Source organism: Parasteatoda tepidariorum, chromosome 1 (assembly GCF_982258835.1).
Source record: "Parasteatoda tepidariorum strain Cologne lab strain chromosome 1, Ptep-v5.0, whole genome shotgun sequence".
Taxonomy (NCBI): domain Eukaryota; kingdom Metazoa; phylum Arthropoda; class Arachnida; order Araneae; family Theridiidae; genus Parasteatoda; species Parasteatoda tepidariorum.
In genome coordinates, this window is record NC_141755.1 from 78,032,611 (window position 1) to 78,051,863 (window position 19,253).

The following is a 19,253-nucleotide window of genomic DNA, read 5'->3' on the forward strand; positions in this document are numbered from 1 at the left end:
AGTGATTGAAGATTATGATAGCCATTTCAAAAATATTATTATTCCTAAAATATTTTCAAACATTTTAATATAATTTTAAGTCAATTTTTCTTAATTTTATAGTTTTACTATATTAGATGCCATCTGTTGGAAAATGCTTGGCCTAATCTCAAAATCTTGGGGAATAAAATCCATGCCCAGTCCCCGAATTTGCGGCAATAATTCTTTAACCTTAACCGTTGTCCTGTTTAAAATTTTTGAAAACCCAGATAAAAAAACCTTATTAAAATCTGGCTCAGTATAGAGGTGTAACAGAGAAATGAAAGAAGTTGTTAGAAACTATCTGCATCAAAATTGGTTTTTGAAGATTTATATTCCTTTACTCTGATCGACCTTGATAATGATGCGTCTGATTTTGGCACTATCTTTGTTTCTTTACCAGGCAAAGGGATTCTAAGTGGTCACTGAATTTATCAATCTCTGAATAAATAAGTGGTCACTGAATTTCTCATCAATTAAAAAATATTTCTGCAATGTATGACACATTTATAAAATTTAAAGGAAAATTTAAAAACTAAAAAAGTTTTATAAATTAAATAAAAACGTTAGAATTTAAAAATATTTTTACACATTGCAAATATTTCATAAAATATTTATTGCAAAATTTTTCGATCTGCGTTGTTTAAATATGAACTATCAGCCAGTGGCTTATGAATTTTATTTAATTAATGATTGTTGTTAAAATGTCAACGTTCAAATACAAGAAAAACTCATTTTCTATTGGTACAGAATAAATCTTTGAGTCTACATAATCCTAAATTATTTTTATTTGTAATTTAAAGGGAAAAAATTGATTTAAATAAATTTTTCACATTTTGATAAAATTCACAAGAAACCTTTTTAAAATTTTCTTCTTTCAGTAAAAAGGAACTAGAAGAAATAGTTTAGATATAGAATCTTTTTCTTTTCTACGTAACTCTGCTACCAGGTGAAAAATTTAAAATCTAATTCGAAAATAAACATTATTAAACAAAAAAAAAACATTTACTTTCAAAATATTCGTATCTCACAACTTTTTATTAAAGTTGGAAAAAGGATCTGGAAGAATACGTGTATAAGAATAAAAAATGGTAGTTTTTTTTAAATAAAAAAAAAGTATAAAAACTTCCAAACAAAATTCTAAAATTTGATGCAATTAAAAAAAATCAATTATTTTAAGATAAAATAAAATGCAGCGATTTTTTTTTATCAAGTTTCTTGGTTTAAAAAAAATAAAAAGTATATTTCAGCATACATAAAAAATTTCTTAGCATTTCAAAAAAAAAGGGTATCACATGAAAAATATTACAGAATATTTTTTTAGTAGTGGTTAGATGAAATCGAAGATACTGTCAAATTCGCTTATAGTGAGGTTTGGCTCAAAGAGAATAATTATAATTTAGTTTAACTATAATTGAAATGTGCCGAAATCTACACTGTAGAAAAATATTTCTTGAAATTGAGCAAAATTGTTTCAAAATAGCTCAGAAGCAAAATAATAGTCAAACTTGAAAATTTCATGGATTTAAAATTGAAACAACATATATTCATGCTTCAGCGAAATGCTGAGTCTTAAAAGAGATGAGGAGGTAGAAGTGAGTAAGAGAGACGTTCGATGGCTGCTGTAAGGATTTGAACCATGGCGAAACAATAGTAGGTTTATAACTGTAACTTTGGTATTTCTCAATTTGCTCTCTATTCATATTGTTTTGATATTCCTTTTTTTGAGTTGAATTTCATTTTTGCTAAAAGATTTTAATTCGTTTAAAAGGAGTAGCGATAGCTCAGGGGATAGAGCGTTCGCTTTCCAATGAAGTGATTTGGGTTCGAATCAAAGCGATTGATAGTTGATACGAATCCGTTTAATTCCGTACATGTGTTTCCGAAAATTCCATTTCGTTTTTCGTTCATTCCCATTTAATTAATGAATTAATATTTGAAAAGAAAAACTGTATTAACATCAAGTGTCATCTAGTACAAGTTCAAAAAAATGTATTTGAACTTGAGTGGATGATTAAAAAGTATTTTATTAACGATTGGAAATTTGAACAATAGATAGGGAGATTGTGAACTAATAGTAGGAATTGAAAAAGTAAAAAAAAATGAATTTGATTGTCTCTTGGAAATTTCATGTTTTGCGAAAGCCTTTTTTTTAATTAGTTCTAATTGTTTAAAAATTCTATGACTATATTTATTGATGTTGTTGCTAATTCCCATCTAGTCTGACGGGGTCAGACCAGATCAATGAATCCGTTGATATTAAGAAAATCCGAAACCAGAATGGGAGAGGAATGAATGTCGTTCCAGTCCAGCCCTAAACAGTTCAAGATGTGCTCAGGTGATGCCTGGTTTTGTTGGCATTTAGGGCAAAGAGGAAAGATCTTTTGATTTGCAGAAAATGTGAGACTTTTCAGGTGTTCACTGGCCAGTCGGGATAAGTAGGTGTTGGTTTGCCTGTCACCAGGAAGAGATAGAGAGAGTCCTGGTCTTTTTGCTTTATACCAGTAGTGAATAGGTGGAAGCAGCCACTTTTGTTTGTTCTGGGCCTTTTGCCTTGCAAAAAGTTCAAGGTATGTAAGCTCTGAGGTGGAGGGGACTGGATGGTCTAGTCCCTTCTTTGCAAGACTGTCAGCCAACTCGTTGCCGTGGATATCGACGTGGGACGGGATCCATTGAAAGTGGACCTCATGCTGTTGGGAGATGAGCTTTACTTTTTGTAAGATCGAAAAACTGGTTTTATCTCCAATGAGGGCCCAATTTTTGAGGTGTTGAATTGACTATATGAATCAGTTGACTATATTTATTAGAAAGTACTAGTTTTGTCATTGGTTTTGGGGCCATAACCATACCAAAGAATACATAAGAAACTGTAGACGGTCATTGCAATGAAAGAAATTTACAATGTTTTATTTCTTTTTTGGATAACGGGAGTAAAATCGAAATTTAAATAACATCTCTTCAATAACATCTTGAAGCAGTTGCAGAAAATATAAATTAGAATAAAATGCTGATAAAGAAAGTCTGGAGACACATCAGACAGTTGTAAGGATTGTAATGCTTGAAAAAATGAGAGAAATGCCTTAGCGAGGCTCTTATGAAATAGGTTCGTAATCATCAAAATGTTGTCTTCTGTATTGAATGACCATCAGGAGTTTATGGTGATGCAAAAGTGTTGCGACATAGAGATAAGTGTAGTGTCAAAAATGCTGTCCGTCAGCTAATTACTGAAGAAAAGCGCTGTGTTATATCACAAGGCTCACCTATTTTTCTGTGTTAATAAAAAATAATTAAAGGTAATCAAGCCGATTTTGTCCGTTATAGCTTTTATTTTGATGATTTAATTTATGTAGTTTGTAATTTTTTATGTAATTTGATGATTTAAATTATGTATGACAAGTATTTTAGAAGTACTCTGACTTAACGAGCTAGTTGCTTCGACCCTTTTGTTTGAGTTTGACTGTAATAGTGTGATAGATTGACAGTATGCAGGGTGTTCCAGGATTATTGGGGGAAAGTTTGAGGGAAGGAAGGTGACATCAAAGTGATTCAGAATTGCATAGCAACCCGGTGTAGGAAACATCATGGGAAACTATCAGTACAGGTACAAGAAACAAAGACTCTACACTGAGATCATCTGATATATATAGTCAATGATATTACCTGAGCTGTGGTAAATGATATCGCACTCCGGCAAGAAAAATGGCACAAGTAAAAAAACAGCAATTTTGAGGTTATGTCAATAAAAAATATGCATGGAATTTCCCATCGAGCTTAAAAAGTGTCACATCTCTAACTCGAAATTTAGCCAATTGAGGGCAGTTGTGTCAGTTTTGTGTCTAATTCAGAATAATGTTAAAAGTATTCTTGAAATTGTTTTTTCTCAAATGCTACATTTTAGACTTATGACACTGTTCTTGGTGGGGTGGGAGTGATATGTAAACATGCCACAAAAGATGTTCAAAGTTTACACCATTGCTAGCGATTCGTGCATTGCACCGTCTGGTTATGGATTGGTGGACTCACTCAAATTCACTTGGAATTTGTTGAATATTCACAACAGCACAGACGATTTCTTGTAACCAAATCCATTTCGGAATTCACAGATGTTGCGTGCACGACACTCTTTAATGCACCAAAAAAAAAAAAAAAAAATTCGTGCTGGAAAGCGTGGTGTTCAAGGAAACGGGCTTATCACTCCCAATCAATCCATCTTGTGAATAGCACCAAATAGTGCCGAACGAAGATCTTTACGACCCTGGGTTGACATGAAAATCTGAATATTTGTTTTGTCCCCTACCTCACTTTCAAGTTTGTCCCAATAGTCCTGGGACACTCTATCTATCACATGGACAAAAATAGAATCAAGACTTGCCTCTCGGGTTAATAGTTTAAAATATAATCTCCTTTATTTTGGCGTAAAAACAAAGGAACGTGTGTGCATTTTTATAGTTAATTTGGTAATTTAGTTAAAGATGCGATTTATTTTGTACTGACATAAAAAAAGGAGAACGTACGCTAACGCGCTAATTATTTTTTTACGCGCTTTTATTTTTTAAAAATCTTCATCATCCCAGACATAGTTAATTGCAAAGACATAGAGTTGGTCATTATATAATTAAGCATACTCTGGCAAAAATAGGGTTGAACTATTCACGCGCTTGTACTGACGTAAGAAAAAGGAGTGCGTGTGCTAACATGCTGAAAGTCGAGATTTTAAAATAAATCTTGATCACATTGCACGCAGTTTACTGCCCTTGTATGTAGTTGGTGTATTGCAGTATATCATTATCCCTATTTTTGATCATGCGTGTTTTTATACTCGCCGTTTTTTCGTTGTTACTCGTGTGCTTATTGCTCAAAAGCTCAGTTGTTTAATACGCATAACCTGCAGCAGGTTTTTTGCTAAATAGCGTCAATTTTCAATAACTCATCCTCATAAATATTTAATTTAAAACAGAATGTAAATAATTTTTGAAAAATTATTATAATTAGATTTTTTCTATAAAAATCATTTATAAAAAAAACTTCCATTGAACAGAACATTTAGAAAGGAAAATGATCTGAAATAGAGCATTAATCTCAAACGTAAATAATGTAGAACTTATTTTAAATTAATAAGCGATGCACCGAATTGGTTTTAAAATCATTCGGTAAAAGAAATAATAAATTGAGCAGAAATATTTATTTGAAAAACCTGTAGGGCATAATAAGTCATTCGATTCCCGCCACTGCAATTACATTTTACTAACTCCCATTTAATAAAAATTGATTTTGAAGAGTCTTCTTAAAATAAATACATAGATATATTCAATGAAAAAAATTTTTTTTGTAGTTCAAAATACATTGTATCTTTTTTTAGAAACGATATCTTGAAATTTGATTTTAATAAATGAATGGTCGAGAATTCAATAATTAAATTTTTGAAGCTAATACACATATTACAATAGCTGATAAGCGAAATAAAATATATTTATCGAGTTTTTTTTCAGTTACCATACTCAATATATCCCTTCTGTTACATTACGAACATTAAATCGAGGCCGAACATAAGAAGTGCATGCGAAAAGTGCATAAAAAGTGCGGACTATCGACGGAGATACTAGAGAGATAGTAAAGGTGGTAGAGGAAGAGATGTCAAGTCAGCCAAGAAAAAGTTATGATGAGAAATGAAGAGGATGTTCACCAAGTCAACCAGGTCAGTTTTGTAGTTGAAACAGATCACCCAAAGTGTCAGAAAGAAGCATCATATGTTGACACTTTTTCGTCAAAAAATTGTGAAATGGTTTTGGTTGAAAAAGTTTGCCAGAAGAAAGTGTAAGAATTGAAAGGATTTCGGAAGTAAAATCTAGTAATAATCATGCTAGTACTGAATCATCAATTATGGAAGAAATGATGGAGATTAATTCTAATAAAAGTAGCAAAAGTTTGCTAGAGATTGTTGGTGACAAAATGGGAAGTAAGGAATTAGTCACAGAGAAACGGAAAGGATTTTCAAGTAAAAGAGTATTGAATAGTTCAAAAGATAGAATTGATACTAAAGTGCTCAACTTGCCATGCAGGAATAAACAATTTTGTTCACAAAAAAAAAACATTAGTCAATGCTAAAAAAGTAAAACTCTTTTATAAGAACTTTGTTAAGAATAGAAGAGCCCAGAAAACGACTAAATGGCGAAAAATCAATGCCAAAAGGAAAAGATAGAATGATAGAATTAGTGTTCTGCAATGAGTCAAACTGAAAGAGTCTCCAATTATTATTGATACACGATTGAAAAAATCAGAATCGATTTCGAGAGAAGTTAAAGGTTTTGCGCATATAAGTAAAGATGAAAATTTTAAGTGCCAATTGCAATTTTGTTCCTCAAACCAAAGAGAACAAGTTTAAGTAAAAGACATCCACCATATTGGAAAAATTGCAGAGCTAATAAAGTAAGATTGAAGGAAAAAGTTCAGTTATTGGAGCAAGAAATGGAATTACAGTGCACTTGCCAGAATTGAAAAAGCTTGTCAGAATTGGAAAAGCTTGCCAGAATATTTATTAGTGGAACTGGAAGTTTAGCAAAAGAATTGTAGTGGAAAAGAATGAAAAGTCAGAGATAATTGGAGAAATGGGATCCTGGAATTGGAAATCTATATAAAAGAAAATAAAAAAAGAAAAATCTCATCAGAGATTCACAGAAAAACCATATTTCAAAAAAGGAAAAAAATATTGTAAAATATGATAAATATTCCTACTTAGATCGAAGCATGATTAAAAAAGTACTTTCTTAATTTGGGACCTGATTCTGAAGCCGAAGTCAAATCTTCACGAATGATAGTCAAAATCTGATGAATGAATATTAACATCTACAAATCGCCAATTACCCCAGATTTGACTAACGTTGTAAGAGTAAAAGTAAAAATTAAATTTATCTAATCGCAAAAAAGAGTATAAAGATAATTATAACTTAGGTTAATTGTTACTAAATTAGAAAACTAAAAAAAAATAAGTTTAAATATTATTCGAAAAAGGTGTTGGTAATTATTTCACTTCCGATGATTTTTATTTAAATAAGATTTTTTTGTTACTTCTTTAGTTCTTTTAGTTTGTTTTAAACATTGGTTACCTAATTGTAAATAGTATGCTGTGACGTTTTGTACAGTTTAATGTCATTTTTTATTCATATGTATGATTTATTTTTAAAAGAATTAACTCGTGCAGAAATTAGTTTACTATTGAAGTTTGTACTAAAGCTTAAATTAAGCTGGTCAGATTAAATAATAAAAAAGTTATTGAAACATTTGAAATTGTACCAGCTAAATAAATTTTGAGAAAGTATTTAGAATTATTATACGTGAAAATGAATCATTGGTGTTAAGTGAATTTGATTGTAGAAAAAAGTGCTAGTGCTTTTTGTTAAGTTATGAATTTAAATATAAATAAGATTGGGTTTCGAACTAATTATATGAAGATTTTTAAAGTTTTTAAATATTAGTTTTAAATGCAATATGTCTGTTAGTAAGTCTTTTGATAAAAGCGATCTACTTAGCTTCGGTCTTTAGCTATTGTTGTATATATGTAAATCGTTATATTTCTTTGTTTTTATTTTACGTGAAGTTAAATTATAGTATTTATTACATTCTAATTTTATTTTTAATGTTTTAGTTTGATATATAAATTGAGTTACAAGTGAATTGTCTACTAATGTTTACTGCAAGAGCCTAAAAATAATTTAGTAATTTTAAGTTTTAAAGTTAAATATTGTACATCACTTCTAATTTAAAAATTGTATGTTGCATTTAATTTGATAATTGAGAAATTTAGTTTTAAAAGTGAAATGTTTTGATTGCAACATAATGCATTGGTTTGAACCTAAATTTTAGTGAAGTATGTACACAAGTAAGTTCAAAAATAAGTTTTACTTTGTTTTCTCTGGAAAAGTTCTTATAAGGGGAGAGGAGTCTAAAGCTATCTAAAAAAATATCCGACTAACGAAAGAATGAATTAAAAAAAACATGCAACGGGACAAATTAAAAATAAAAGATTTATATTTCAATTATTATCATTTATAATTATATTTATATTATCAATTTATAAAAATTAGAGTTGTTGATTTTTGAAAAGAATGGATTTTGTTTTGAATTTAAGGTTCATACTAACCCGTTACCGGTTTTTCCATTTATTTTGCAAAATAATTACTAACCCGTTTTGGGTATTTTAATTTAATTTTGTATAGCTTATGTGTGGTTGTCAAATAAATGTGTTTTTTAGATAAAAAAAACTTTCTTTAATGTAGCTTGATTTGTTACACTTTAAAAAAGCACAGTTAAATCTAAATATTAATAATAAAAGCGCGCATTCACACCGTTTCTAAGCTATTTTCTCTGCCAAAAAATGCCAATTTTGGCGTAGTTGGGATATTGTAAATAGATTGTTAACAATCTCGTACGAAAGAGCCGTGGTGATTCAGTGGATAGAACGTTCACCTTCCAATTAGGTGAACTGGGTTCGAATCCCAGCGATGGCTGGTCGATACGAATTCCACGTCTGGCTTGCACCGACCAAAGTGCTGACGTAAAATATATTCAGTGGTAGACGGATAATGGGTTAGAGTCCTTTTGCCTTCAGTCTTCCCAGGCAAATTTGGCAAATTTGTCTTTCAGGCAAATTTTTCCCAATCTTTCAGGCAAATTTGTCCCAATACTTGATCCAGAGCCACGATGGCTCAGGGGAAAGAGCGTCCGCCTTCCAATGAGGTGAACCGGGTTCGAATCGCATCGATGGCTGGTCGATACGAATCCGCATCCGACTTGCTACTACCACAGTGCCGACGTGAAATATCCTCAGTGGTAGATGGATCATGGATTAGAGTCCCTTTGCCGACAGGTTGGCCCACCAAAGTGAGCCATCCCCTGTGCAGAGGATCAAAATTGTGATGGCATGTCTAAGGATCATCCTCAGGGATGTTTCCCAGACCGTCGCCAATAACCATTTCTGCAGATCTAGTGCGACATAAACAAGCAACTACTACTACTGCAAATACAAAAGTAATTTTGAATTTTTTATATTTCTTGATACAACATCTAAAGAGAAATTCTTGAGCTGCTATAATGTAAAATAATAAGTAATAAGATAATAAGTTTTAGTAATATTGTTGATGCTTACAGTGTTTCGGTTTTCATTTTTACTGCTCCCGTCGGTAAGCTTCTTATCTTATTGCTGTCTAGGTCTCTGAAATACGAAAATGAATTTATACAAAAAATTAATAAATAAAATAGACTTTTGCAATGATCTTAAATTTGGGCAAAAGATAATTAGCAGTTAATAGTAAAAACTTCTTAACAGGGAAGAAAAGAGAGAAGTTACTTATTGGTGTTACGGTTATTTATGCATATTTTAAAAGTATATGAACATTCTTACCGAATATTAATATTAGTTTAGTATGAAGTTCATACCGTAACTGAAATACTGTATTTCTCAACAATTAAAAAAAGTTCTAGAATTTCGAAATTTGAATAAAAGTCGCCTTTCTGTAAGTTCATTTGTCTTTTTTTTTTCCTTCATATTTCTTGAGTTCCATGTTACTTAAAATATTTCAACTTTTTACGAAAAAAATATGCGCTTCCAATGATCGAAAATTTATTCCCTAGAGGAACAATTTGGAGTTGAATTAAAATTTTGTACAAAAATATTTTTATGAACAATTCTAAATTCTCCTTAATTAAGAACTTTTTCTTTATTTCCTTCGGTCTTATTGTATTTTTAGATCCAATACCCTTACAAAACAAGTAGATAATAAAATCTTTAAACGAAACGTTCTGTTTTTGTGCGCAATTATCCTTTTTTTTCAAGACACTTGAAATAAAATTTTATCCATTGTTCTGTATTTATTCTTTTTAAATTATAGGCATTCTGAATTTCTAGATTTTTTTTAGAAATTGTTACATTTTTAAAGCACCGTATGAATGACTGAAATAATTAAATATGTATTATTATGTCTTTATTTTTTCTTCTTATGACACTGAAAATAGGATTTTATCTTCGATTGTTCGAAATTTTAAATTTTCTTTTCCTAATTTTTTATATTCTGATTTTCTGGATTTTTCTGAAAATAGTTTAAATGACTAAAATAATAATATGTGTGTTTTGCTTTACCCTTTTGGCAGCCTCGGGGCTTTGCTCTAACTCTTGGCTGGGACATATATGTCCCGCCTAAAAACCCAAGTGGGATAAATGTCCCCCTCTCCCATTAGCAAGAATAATAAATTTTTTATTTAATTTTGTCAGAATGTTATATTTACCTTGTTTGATCTATTAAAGTCTTAATTTGTCTTCTAATGGGAAAGAAGAAAAGACTGATCATGACTTAAACGTTAAAAGTAGAAAAAAAGCAATCTCGTTGTTTTCTTATAAATATATTTTTAATTATAAGTACACTTTCTATTAAACTCAAAACATTTGAATTTTTGAGACAACAGAAAATATACAAATAAATTTATAGTTAAAAAGGGCTATTTAGAAATATTCATGGATTCATCAGAGATCTAAATTAATATATTTTGTAAAAAATCCGGGAACACTCAAGCATTAGCAGAATTCCGTTTAACTTCAAGAAGATGCTGCTAATTGATTTTAATTAAAATGTTAATTTGCCTAAATGAGTAATTCATCAGATTTTCTTTCAGCTTCTAAATAATAACAACTTATTGCGAAAATACAATTAAATTTAGGAATATCAACAAATTAGTACCTTTGAAGTTAATTTACACTATTTATTAGCTTGCTAATGTAATTCTTGAATAAATTATGATTTTGAATACTCACACTATGTAAATAATGCTTTTCGTTTCAACAAACTGAAGGCTTGGCACAGACTCAAGACCTGATTGAACGATTCTTCTGTTTTCAAAAGAAAAGTAAATAGATTTTAGAAAGTAATAATATCTAAACAGAAAACAAATAGAGTAACTAAGTAATACAAAAATACTTCATAAAGTAATCAATTACTTCATCGAAAACTTAAACGCACATTAACGTGTAATTGTTCATTTAATAATGTAATTAAATTGTTTACAACTCTAACTCATTTTCAAGAAAACTAGGTTTGTTTAAATATTTTGAAAATCGAAGTCTTTCTATTTGAAATTATTTTAGTAATAACAGAATACAAAATAAATATTAAAGATAAAAGCGAACAAAAAAAAAGGATTTGAGAATATTAAGTGATTGAATCTAGACTTTCTTTACAATTTTAGTAAGATTTTTATGAAATTAAACAACAGCTAACTTATTTTAGTAATTTTAGCATACAATAGTCAACTCTATTTAAAAGAGTCTTTCCATTGTTTTATGATTTACATTATGCCATTATTTTTGCACGGTAGAAAAATGCAAACCTCTACAAATAAATAGGTGCTTCGTAAAGACCACCTATAATTTATATTCTTAGAATCCTTATCAAAAAAGAAGTATAGAGCACATGTGGGATCACAAATTAATAATTGAGCAAAGAGGGAGCTAAACCAGCATTGAAATCTGACAAATCAAAGCATTCGAAGGCGAATGTAATAAACATCAAAACAGATTTAATTGAATGTTAACGCTTGAAGGTGTTTCTAAGAATCTTCTTCCGACTCCTCCCTCAATGAAAGCTGCCTTGTTGTTTATTACATACACCTTCCAGTACTGTGATTTGTGACTGATTTCAATAGCATTTTTGCTTTTACTTTTCTTAGATACTGATTTGCGATTTTTGTTTTCATTTTTAATAGGCATTCTAAAACAGCATACAAAGGGAGGCGTTATTACGGGACATCTTGATACGGTTTCATTAATGAATATTCATAGGGGCCGGGATAGCCTGGTCGGTAGGGCGCTGGGCCCATATCCAAGAGGTCGTGGGTTCGATCCTCGCCGGCCGAAGACTCCCCGTGTAGTAAATGGTGACTGATGCACGTTAAATCTGTCGAGTCTCAAAGTCCTCCATGTTCCCACAACAAATCAATACCTCTGGGGGTACTGATCCAGGAGTTTCCTTGTCTTCTGGATTGGTTCAAAATTACAAGGCTACGGAGTTGAACGTAAGTAGTCGTAAATCCATGAAAATGGGTCGACTGTTCAACGACGGTTATAAAAAAAAAAAAAAAAATGAATATTCATAAGTAGGTTTCAATAAGATATTAGTAAAAACTTTTTGATTTTATATTTATTTTAAAACTGACTGATATGTAGGTATCTATTGATTTTCCATCGTTTTCACTTTCGTGTCACAGAACTCTCAAAATTGAAATTTCAACCATTTTCTTCCTGGCCAGAGCACAATAAGAAGCCCTTAAAGACTTGAACAAACTTTGAAAGACTTGACTATAAAGGAAATTCATAACTATATCTTTTTACTAGGTATCTATAAAGAAATAGTAATTTCAAATCTTTAAACGTTCTTTCGATTCATCATATTTTTTCCTATGAAGTTTGTCTATTTATATAATTTAAATGAGTGTGAAAAACGCAAAAATTTCAACTCGCGAAAACTTAAAGAAATATTCCAAATAGCAATACTTCACAAAAATATATTATGAAGGAATTGTAGTTATTTAGCACCAAATTCCTCAGTCGTATTTTTCATCGCTTTTTAGAACGTTCTGAATAAATTCTCGTTCAAACGGAATTAAAGGAATTCTTATTTTCATATAATGATATTAAGAATCCTTTTAACTTTTTCCTTCTACATGTCTCACAAAATAAAGGAACTGCAAATTTTTACAGATGAAGAACGACACCATATTAGCCACTTGTATATTGTACTTATTGAATTTCTTACTATTCATTTCATGTGTTGTCTTTTTATTCCTTTATGTGAATTTAATATCAATAACTTTTATGGTTAGCGTTATAGACCGTGTGATCTCGTGTATTTGAATTATTTCTTGTCTGTTTGTTCCAGGGCTCGGTAAACCGCCCTTCCGCCATGTTTTCTCTGTCTGGGAGTACTGAAGCGGTTGAGAGGGGGTTTTCAGCAATGAACTTATAAAAAAAAACACATTACGTACTGGTCTTAAACAAGAAGAGTTAAACGCAATTATGAACATCTACCTAAATGGAAAACCCCTTTCAGATTTCTGTGCAGAAACCTCTGTAAATCATTGGCCAGAATGTGGAACTGGCAAACGTCATATCTGATTCATTTAAAAAATGCAGTACCCTCGGATAAATTGACATTCCAGATAACCTGACCTTTGTCATTTAAATTATTTCATGAAAGTAATAAATTATTTCATAAAAGAAATACTAGGTTACTATTAGTAACCTACTATTTCTTTTATTACTGTTTAATGTAATTCTAGTATTTGTAATCCTAGTAACTACTAATTAATCGTGCAATTTATATAAATGTTTCAAATAAATAGGAGAAAAAGATTATATTTTTATTCATTTAGAAGCTACGGGTTAGTTTCAAAAGAAGGACGGGTACATTGCTGGCCAAGTCGTCCTCGGGGACGGGTAAAATTTCTGAGTTTTTTCGAGCCCTGGTTTGTTCCCTTTCTTGTGGATAATGATGATAATGATAATAATGATAATGATAATAATAATAATGCTAATGATAATAATGATAATATTAATAATGATAATAATGATGATAATGATAATAATGATGATAATGATGATAATGATGATAATGATAATAATGATAATAATGATGATAATGATAATAATAATAATAATGATTATAATGATGATGATGATAATAATACTAATAGAATGCAATCTCTAAGAAATGTAATGATGTAGCAGCAGCTTAAAAAACCTGAAGGCTAAATTGCTTTCCATAATCCAATTCACAATAAAAATGGTGATTACTAGTTAAGACTAAGAAATTATACCTTTTTTTATCTGTGCATTCTTACAAAAGTATTTCACAATTGATCTTTTAGATGTTCGAATCGATGTCTATTTTTCGTGATAGTTGACTGTTCCCAAACTTTTCAGGTGACTACATCTTTATTATTGTTGAAACTGGCTAATTCTTAGGGCGGGGGAAAGAAAATGCTCCCATAATATTCTATCAAAACCCTCAAGTTCTTTATTATTCAGTAGGCAGCTAATCCACTCTAAAAATTGCATAAACTCCGTTGCATAACAGTGCATTGAGCCATAATAAGGTGTAATATTGAATTATATAAGCAGTAATGTAGAATGAAGTTTACTTAAGTTCAACTTAACACGTATTAAGGATGCCAACTAGAAAGATATTATGGCTTAATACGCCTAAAAATTTCTAACAGTGTTAAACAGTGTTTCTAACAGTGTAAGTAAAATGAAATCGTACATTCAGAAAATCAGAAAAAAATCAGGCCTATTTCGAAATTTAGCTTTTTGTGTTGATTCAATCATTACTTTTCAAACTTGTGCCGAAAAAAGCACAAATTGAGAGAGATGTAAAAATCTGCAGTATATCACATACTTTGCTTTACTTTTGAAGAAAAAATTCGAATTTATTCCTTTTACCAAAAAAATTTGGACATAAAGATATTTTTTCTGTTTTTTAGGAGCGAATTGTTAATGAATGGTGTTCTAAATTTAAAAGAATGAAAGATATTAATGAATAGTTCAAAATGAGTCGAGGAAATTTTTTGCCTACACTATTTTAGTTGCAGTGTTATAAATAATTGAAAATAACATAAATTATTAAAAGTATCACTTTTGAAATGAATAAAAAATTACAAAATTAGAATTCGTTATTAATATATAATTATACGTTCGAATTCAAGCTTATTTCATAAAATGTCATCTTTAAGAAAGATTGGGAAATGCAATGCAAAAGTTTTAGAATTTATTACTCAAAGAGATGGAATTTTTAACCTAACTTTGAATCTTTTCCATCAAGTCTTTTAAAATGCAAACATTAAAGTTTCTGATTACGAAGGAAAGATAGAAAGCAAACTTTTACAGCAAAACAATTGTTTTCGAACGAAACGAATGAAAACGAAATTTTGTGAAGGATAAAATATTGCGTCGGCACAGCATTTAGAAAATATAGGGAATGAAGTGTGAAAAAAATTTATATCGAATAATACTTACACAATTTTTAAATTCGGAAGGAAACAGTTGAAAACTGCGTCTTGAATTCTTTTTAGTTTTGGTGCTTGTTTTATAGATCTGTAACAAGATAAATTAAATAAAATTAGAAATTTATTACTAAATCGAGAATTATAAATTAGAGCACTGAGTAATATTTAGCGGAATCTTTGAAAAATATGAACACGATCACAATGACAATTTTATCATATCCTTGGAAGTTTGATCAAAATAGCAATTCGGTCAATTGTATTTTTGTTATTGCGTCCGAACCAGTGGTTCCGTTCTCAAGCTATTGTCGAACATAGACTTCTGCTTCTAAATATAAAGAGAAGATTTACTTTGGCATAATTATTTTGCATTTATAACAGGGACATGAAACTAAGTTATTTCACTATAAGTTGAATAATGAATAAATATTTTCTAGAAAATATAAATATTTTACCTCACATATGTTTTTAATAAAAAATATAAACACAGTTATAGTGCCTTGCACTCGATGGAAAGCTATAGTTTTAAACTATATTTACAATCTTGCGGTTAAAAATTATCTAGGCTTTAAAGCAGACAGTTAACCTAAGTTAGGATCAGGGGAGAAGATCGCCTTATGTCCATGAAAGTTAATGCTGAAAAAAAAGTAACTAATTTTAAAGTTTGAGACTTTTCAGAAGTGTGGGGAATGTAGAATTCGATCGTGTCAACCGTCAACTACGAAAAGGTACCTCATCATAGAATCGAGTTAACATGTATTAGTGAATTGGAAATACGTTCTTGTAGTGGTAGATACACTACAGTACTCCCCCACCAGAATTATAGCTGTGATAGAATTCGATGAACGGATACCACTAGTTGATTCATTGCTGTTTTGTGAGAAGTCGGGAGAGCTGCATTAAGATCACCGTACTTTTTGCTGATCGCGAGAGCTGTATGAAGTTCACGGTCGTGGTCGCTCCTGGGTTGCTATTAGCAGTCGAGTGTATGCAAGCCGACGTGTGTAATCGAGACTGAGTAGCAACAACACGAGGAGGTGAATAATGTCGCAATCACAAGCAGCAAGTTCAATATTGACCATCCAGCGTAGTAGGCGTGTTCGGATCGAAGTAGGAGTTTCGGTCAAGGTAGGCGTGTTCACATCACGTCCGAATGTTACCAATGTGGGGAGAGTAGAATTCAATCATGTCAACTGTAATCTCTGAAAAGGTACCCCATCATAGAATCGAGTTAACATGTCTTATATACTAGTGAATGGGAACTACATTCTTGTAGTGGTAGATACTCTACAAGAAGCAAGCACACAATCCTGAAAATAGACTATAAACGAATGCCATAAGTATTTATCTATGTTTCTTAAAAAGAATTCAAAACAAAATTTATAATCTGTGAAGTTGAAAAATATAGTTTGAAAAATCGGGTTGGACAAAAACCGTTCCTTCCTCAAAATTTCTCCTTCAAATACTTGCTTACTAGCAATCCAGTCGCCTTCACTAAACTCCTTTGTACTTCGTTCCTCATTATCTTCTCTTCTGAGCTACATTCCAAAAAAATTCGTTCATAAATTTATCGTGGCTCAGATCTCACCAAAAAACTTCTTCAAGAACTAATCTTGATGATTAGAAGCCTTTATGGGGACAGTAGTATCGTTAAGTTTCTTTTTGGTGTCGATTTCCATCTGTTTCCCTTGGCTAGACGTTTTTTCTTTTAAGCTTCGGTGTTGAATGTAACAGATATGTAGTCTCCATAAAAAGTCGTGTTAAAGGACGTCTTCTGATCATTTCTAATCACTAAGGCCCGGATTTTGATGACATTTGCATTTTTTTGCATTTTTTGCATTTTTGGACATTTTTTGTCTTTTAGAGCATATTTTTAGATTTATAGGGCATTTTTCTTTAAATTTTGGGGCGTATTTTGCATTTTAATGCATTTTTTAAAGTTTTTTGTTAATTTTTTCCAATTTTTATTATTTTTCATCAATTTTCATTATTACACTGGCTTCCAAACAATGAAGAAAAACTATAGAATATTAACAGGTGAAGCAAAATCTTTTCAAATTGACGAAAAATTGTCAGTAAGTGAGACCGTCTTTTTCAAGTACGCACTTAAAACATCAGTAGACGTTGAAAGAAGCTTCTGCAGGAATGAAAATTTACTTTCAGACAAGAGACGCTCGTTTACATTTCAAATTACCAAAAAACATTTAATAATCCAATGTAATTCTGATATTTAGTAATATTATGAGATGGAAGTTGTTATATCCATTAAAGTTTCTATACAAAATAAGAATATTTTGGTGTCAATATATTTTCCTTTTTTTGTTATTTTAGGATATAAAACAAATTTTTCAAACTTTAATGAACGTAGAACAAGTATTGCATTGCTTTATATTTTTTAAATGACTCATAATAATTTTAAAGAGTAAAACATTTTTTTAATTCAATATTTTTAGTTTATTTAAGGCATTTTTTGCGCAATTTTTGGATTTTTAAGGACATTTTTTGCCCTTTTTAAGGGCATTTTTTGCACTTTTTAAGGGCATTAGTTGAGACTTTTTAGGTCATCAAAATCCGGGCTCTACTAATCACTTTCAGTATCCTAATTCTCTGAGTGGAAAATTTACTTTTCTTAGGGTGTAAACCAGGTTTGATGCAATACAGCCCCCAGCTGAGATAAACTGAGAATAGATTAAAAATAATTTTTCTATCAAAAACTTATTTTCAAAAGGAATTTTATTTCATTAAAATATTCAAACAAAAACTATAGTATTTTCTATCGCTCACGGTAGAGGGTACCACTAAATAGACATTTTGCATATTAACAGTAAAATTTTTGAAGTTGATACTACTATAAAATTACGGCAGTTTACAAACTGCCGTAATTTTGCGGTGTTTCGACTTCAAAAATTCTGTAGCGGAATCGGCCAAATTACCAGTCTTCAAAATGCATTTTTTTCTGTAGATTTTCGGCGGTTTATTTTTAGCTGGGGATTGATGCAATACAACCTTCAATTGATTTAACTGCAGGCGCATGGACGTTTTGGATTGGCATCATTCTTCCCCAGGCACGTGGGCCATTTTCCCTTAGCACAACCAATCTTCACTGAGTAATAATACTCTGGTAGAGCTAATTTTTGACGATATTGGTTTGTAATCTTCAGGATACAACAGATGGCGAGCCAATTATGTTTGTGAAAAATGGAGATAAATCATTTTTCTCCCAGTCTTCAAATTATTTCAAGTAATTAAACTTGTTCTTTTTTTAAAAAAAAAACACTCCTTTGGAGAGATTTTTCCTACTAGATAAAAATTATCTAAATCAATGTATATTTCTCAATATTTGGATATTTCTACGAGTCCAGATAATGCAACATTGGTATAACTTCTTAAATATTTAAAAAAAAATTAGACCACAAACTCGTAATTTTCCCAAAACTCTCGCTTTTTTTCATATGAAGTTTTGCGCCATTTTCTTGAACAACATAGGCGTTGACTAAAAAGAAGTCAAACTTGATTTAAAAGTCATGAAAAACCTTCTAAAATCAATCCCATTAGAAAAAAATTATTCAGCTACTGAAATATCAAAAATCAAAACTAGAAAATCTGACATGGTCAACACATCAAATAGTTACAAGTATCGTTGTTACAAGTATCAACCGCAAATAGTGAATGTAGAAATTCTCCATTAAGGGTCTCTATTTTCTGATTCTAAGTACTTGTACCCCAAAGTACAACTCTTCCCTATGCATTGTAAACATTTAAAATGAAGATATTTAAATTATACGTTCGCTAACTGAAATATTGTTAACTTACATAGTTCGTAAAAGATGAAGATCATAAAAGGTACCATCTTCTATTTCAGTCAATTCTTTCATTCCATATAAAACGCTGTAAATAAAAATAAAATAAATTATTATTCTAAGGTCATTTAACAAACGAAATGATGTCAAGAAAAACGATAAAAACTTCAACAAAGTTTACATCTTTAAATTGATCAAGAAAAATATTATACTTAAATTTTTACAAAGGTATACCATTTGCATTATAAATTAAAAAGTAATAATTTATGACAAGTGTTTAATTTTTGAAATACATTTTTAACTTTATCAATCTTGATCACATTGCATTAAATAGAATATTAAATTGAATGAAGAAAACCACAGAAATTAATATTTTCTGGTAAAGCTTGAATA

At 30.5% G+C, this 19,253-nt stretch overlaps 1 protein-coding gene across 1 annotated transcript in view; it reads right to left on the reverse strand.

Annotated features, from left to right (window-relative positions):
- Nucleotides 1-19,253, reverse strand: part of LOC107457327 (lutropin-choriogonadotropic hormone receptor) — a 107,804-nt gene that overhangs the window by 28,246 nt on the left and 60,305 nt on the right. The window contains exons 3-6 of the mRNA XM_043047848.3: nucleotides 18,874-18,948; nucleotides 15,074-15,151; nucleotides 10,820-10,894; nucleotides 9,161-9,226 (exon numbers count right to left, since the gene is read on the reverse strand). Of these exons, the coding sequence (XP_042903782.3) occupies nucleotides 9,161-9,226; nucleotides 10,820-10,894; nucleotides 15,074-15,151; nucleotides 18,874-18,948 (294 nt within the window). The remainder of the gene's footprint in view (nucleotides 1-9,160; nucleotides 9,227-10,819; nucleotides 10,895-15,073; nucleotides 15,152-18,873; nucleotides 18,949-19,253) is intronic.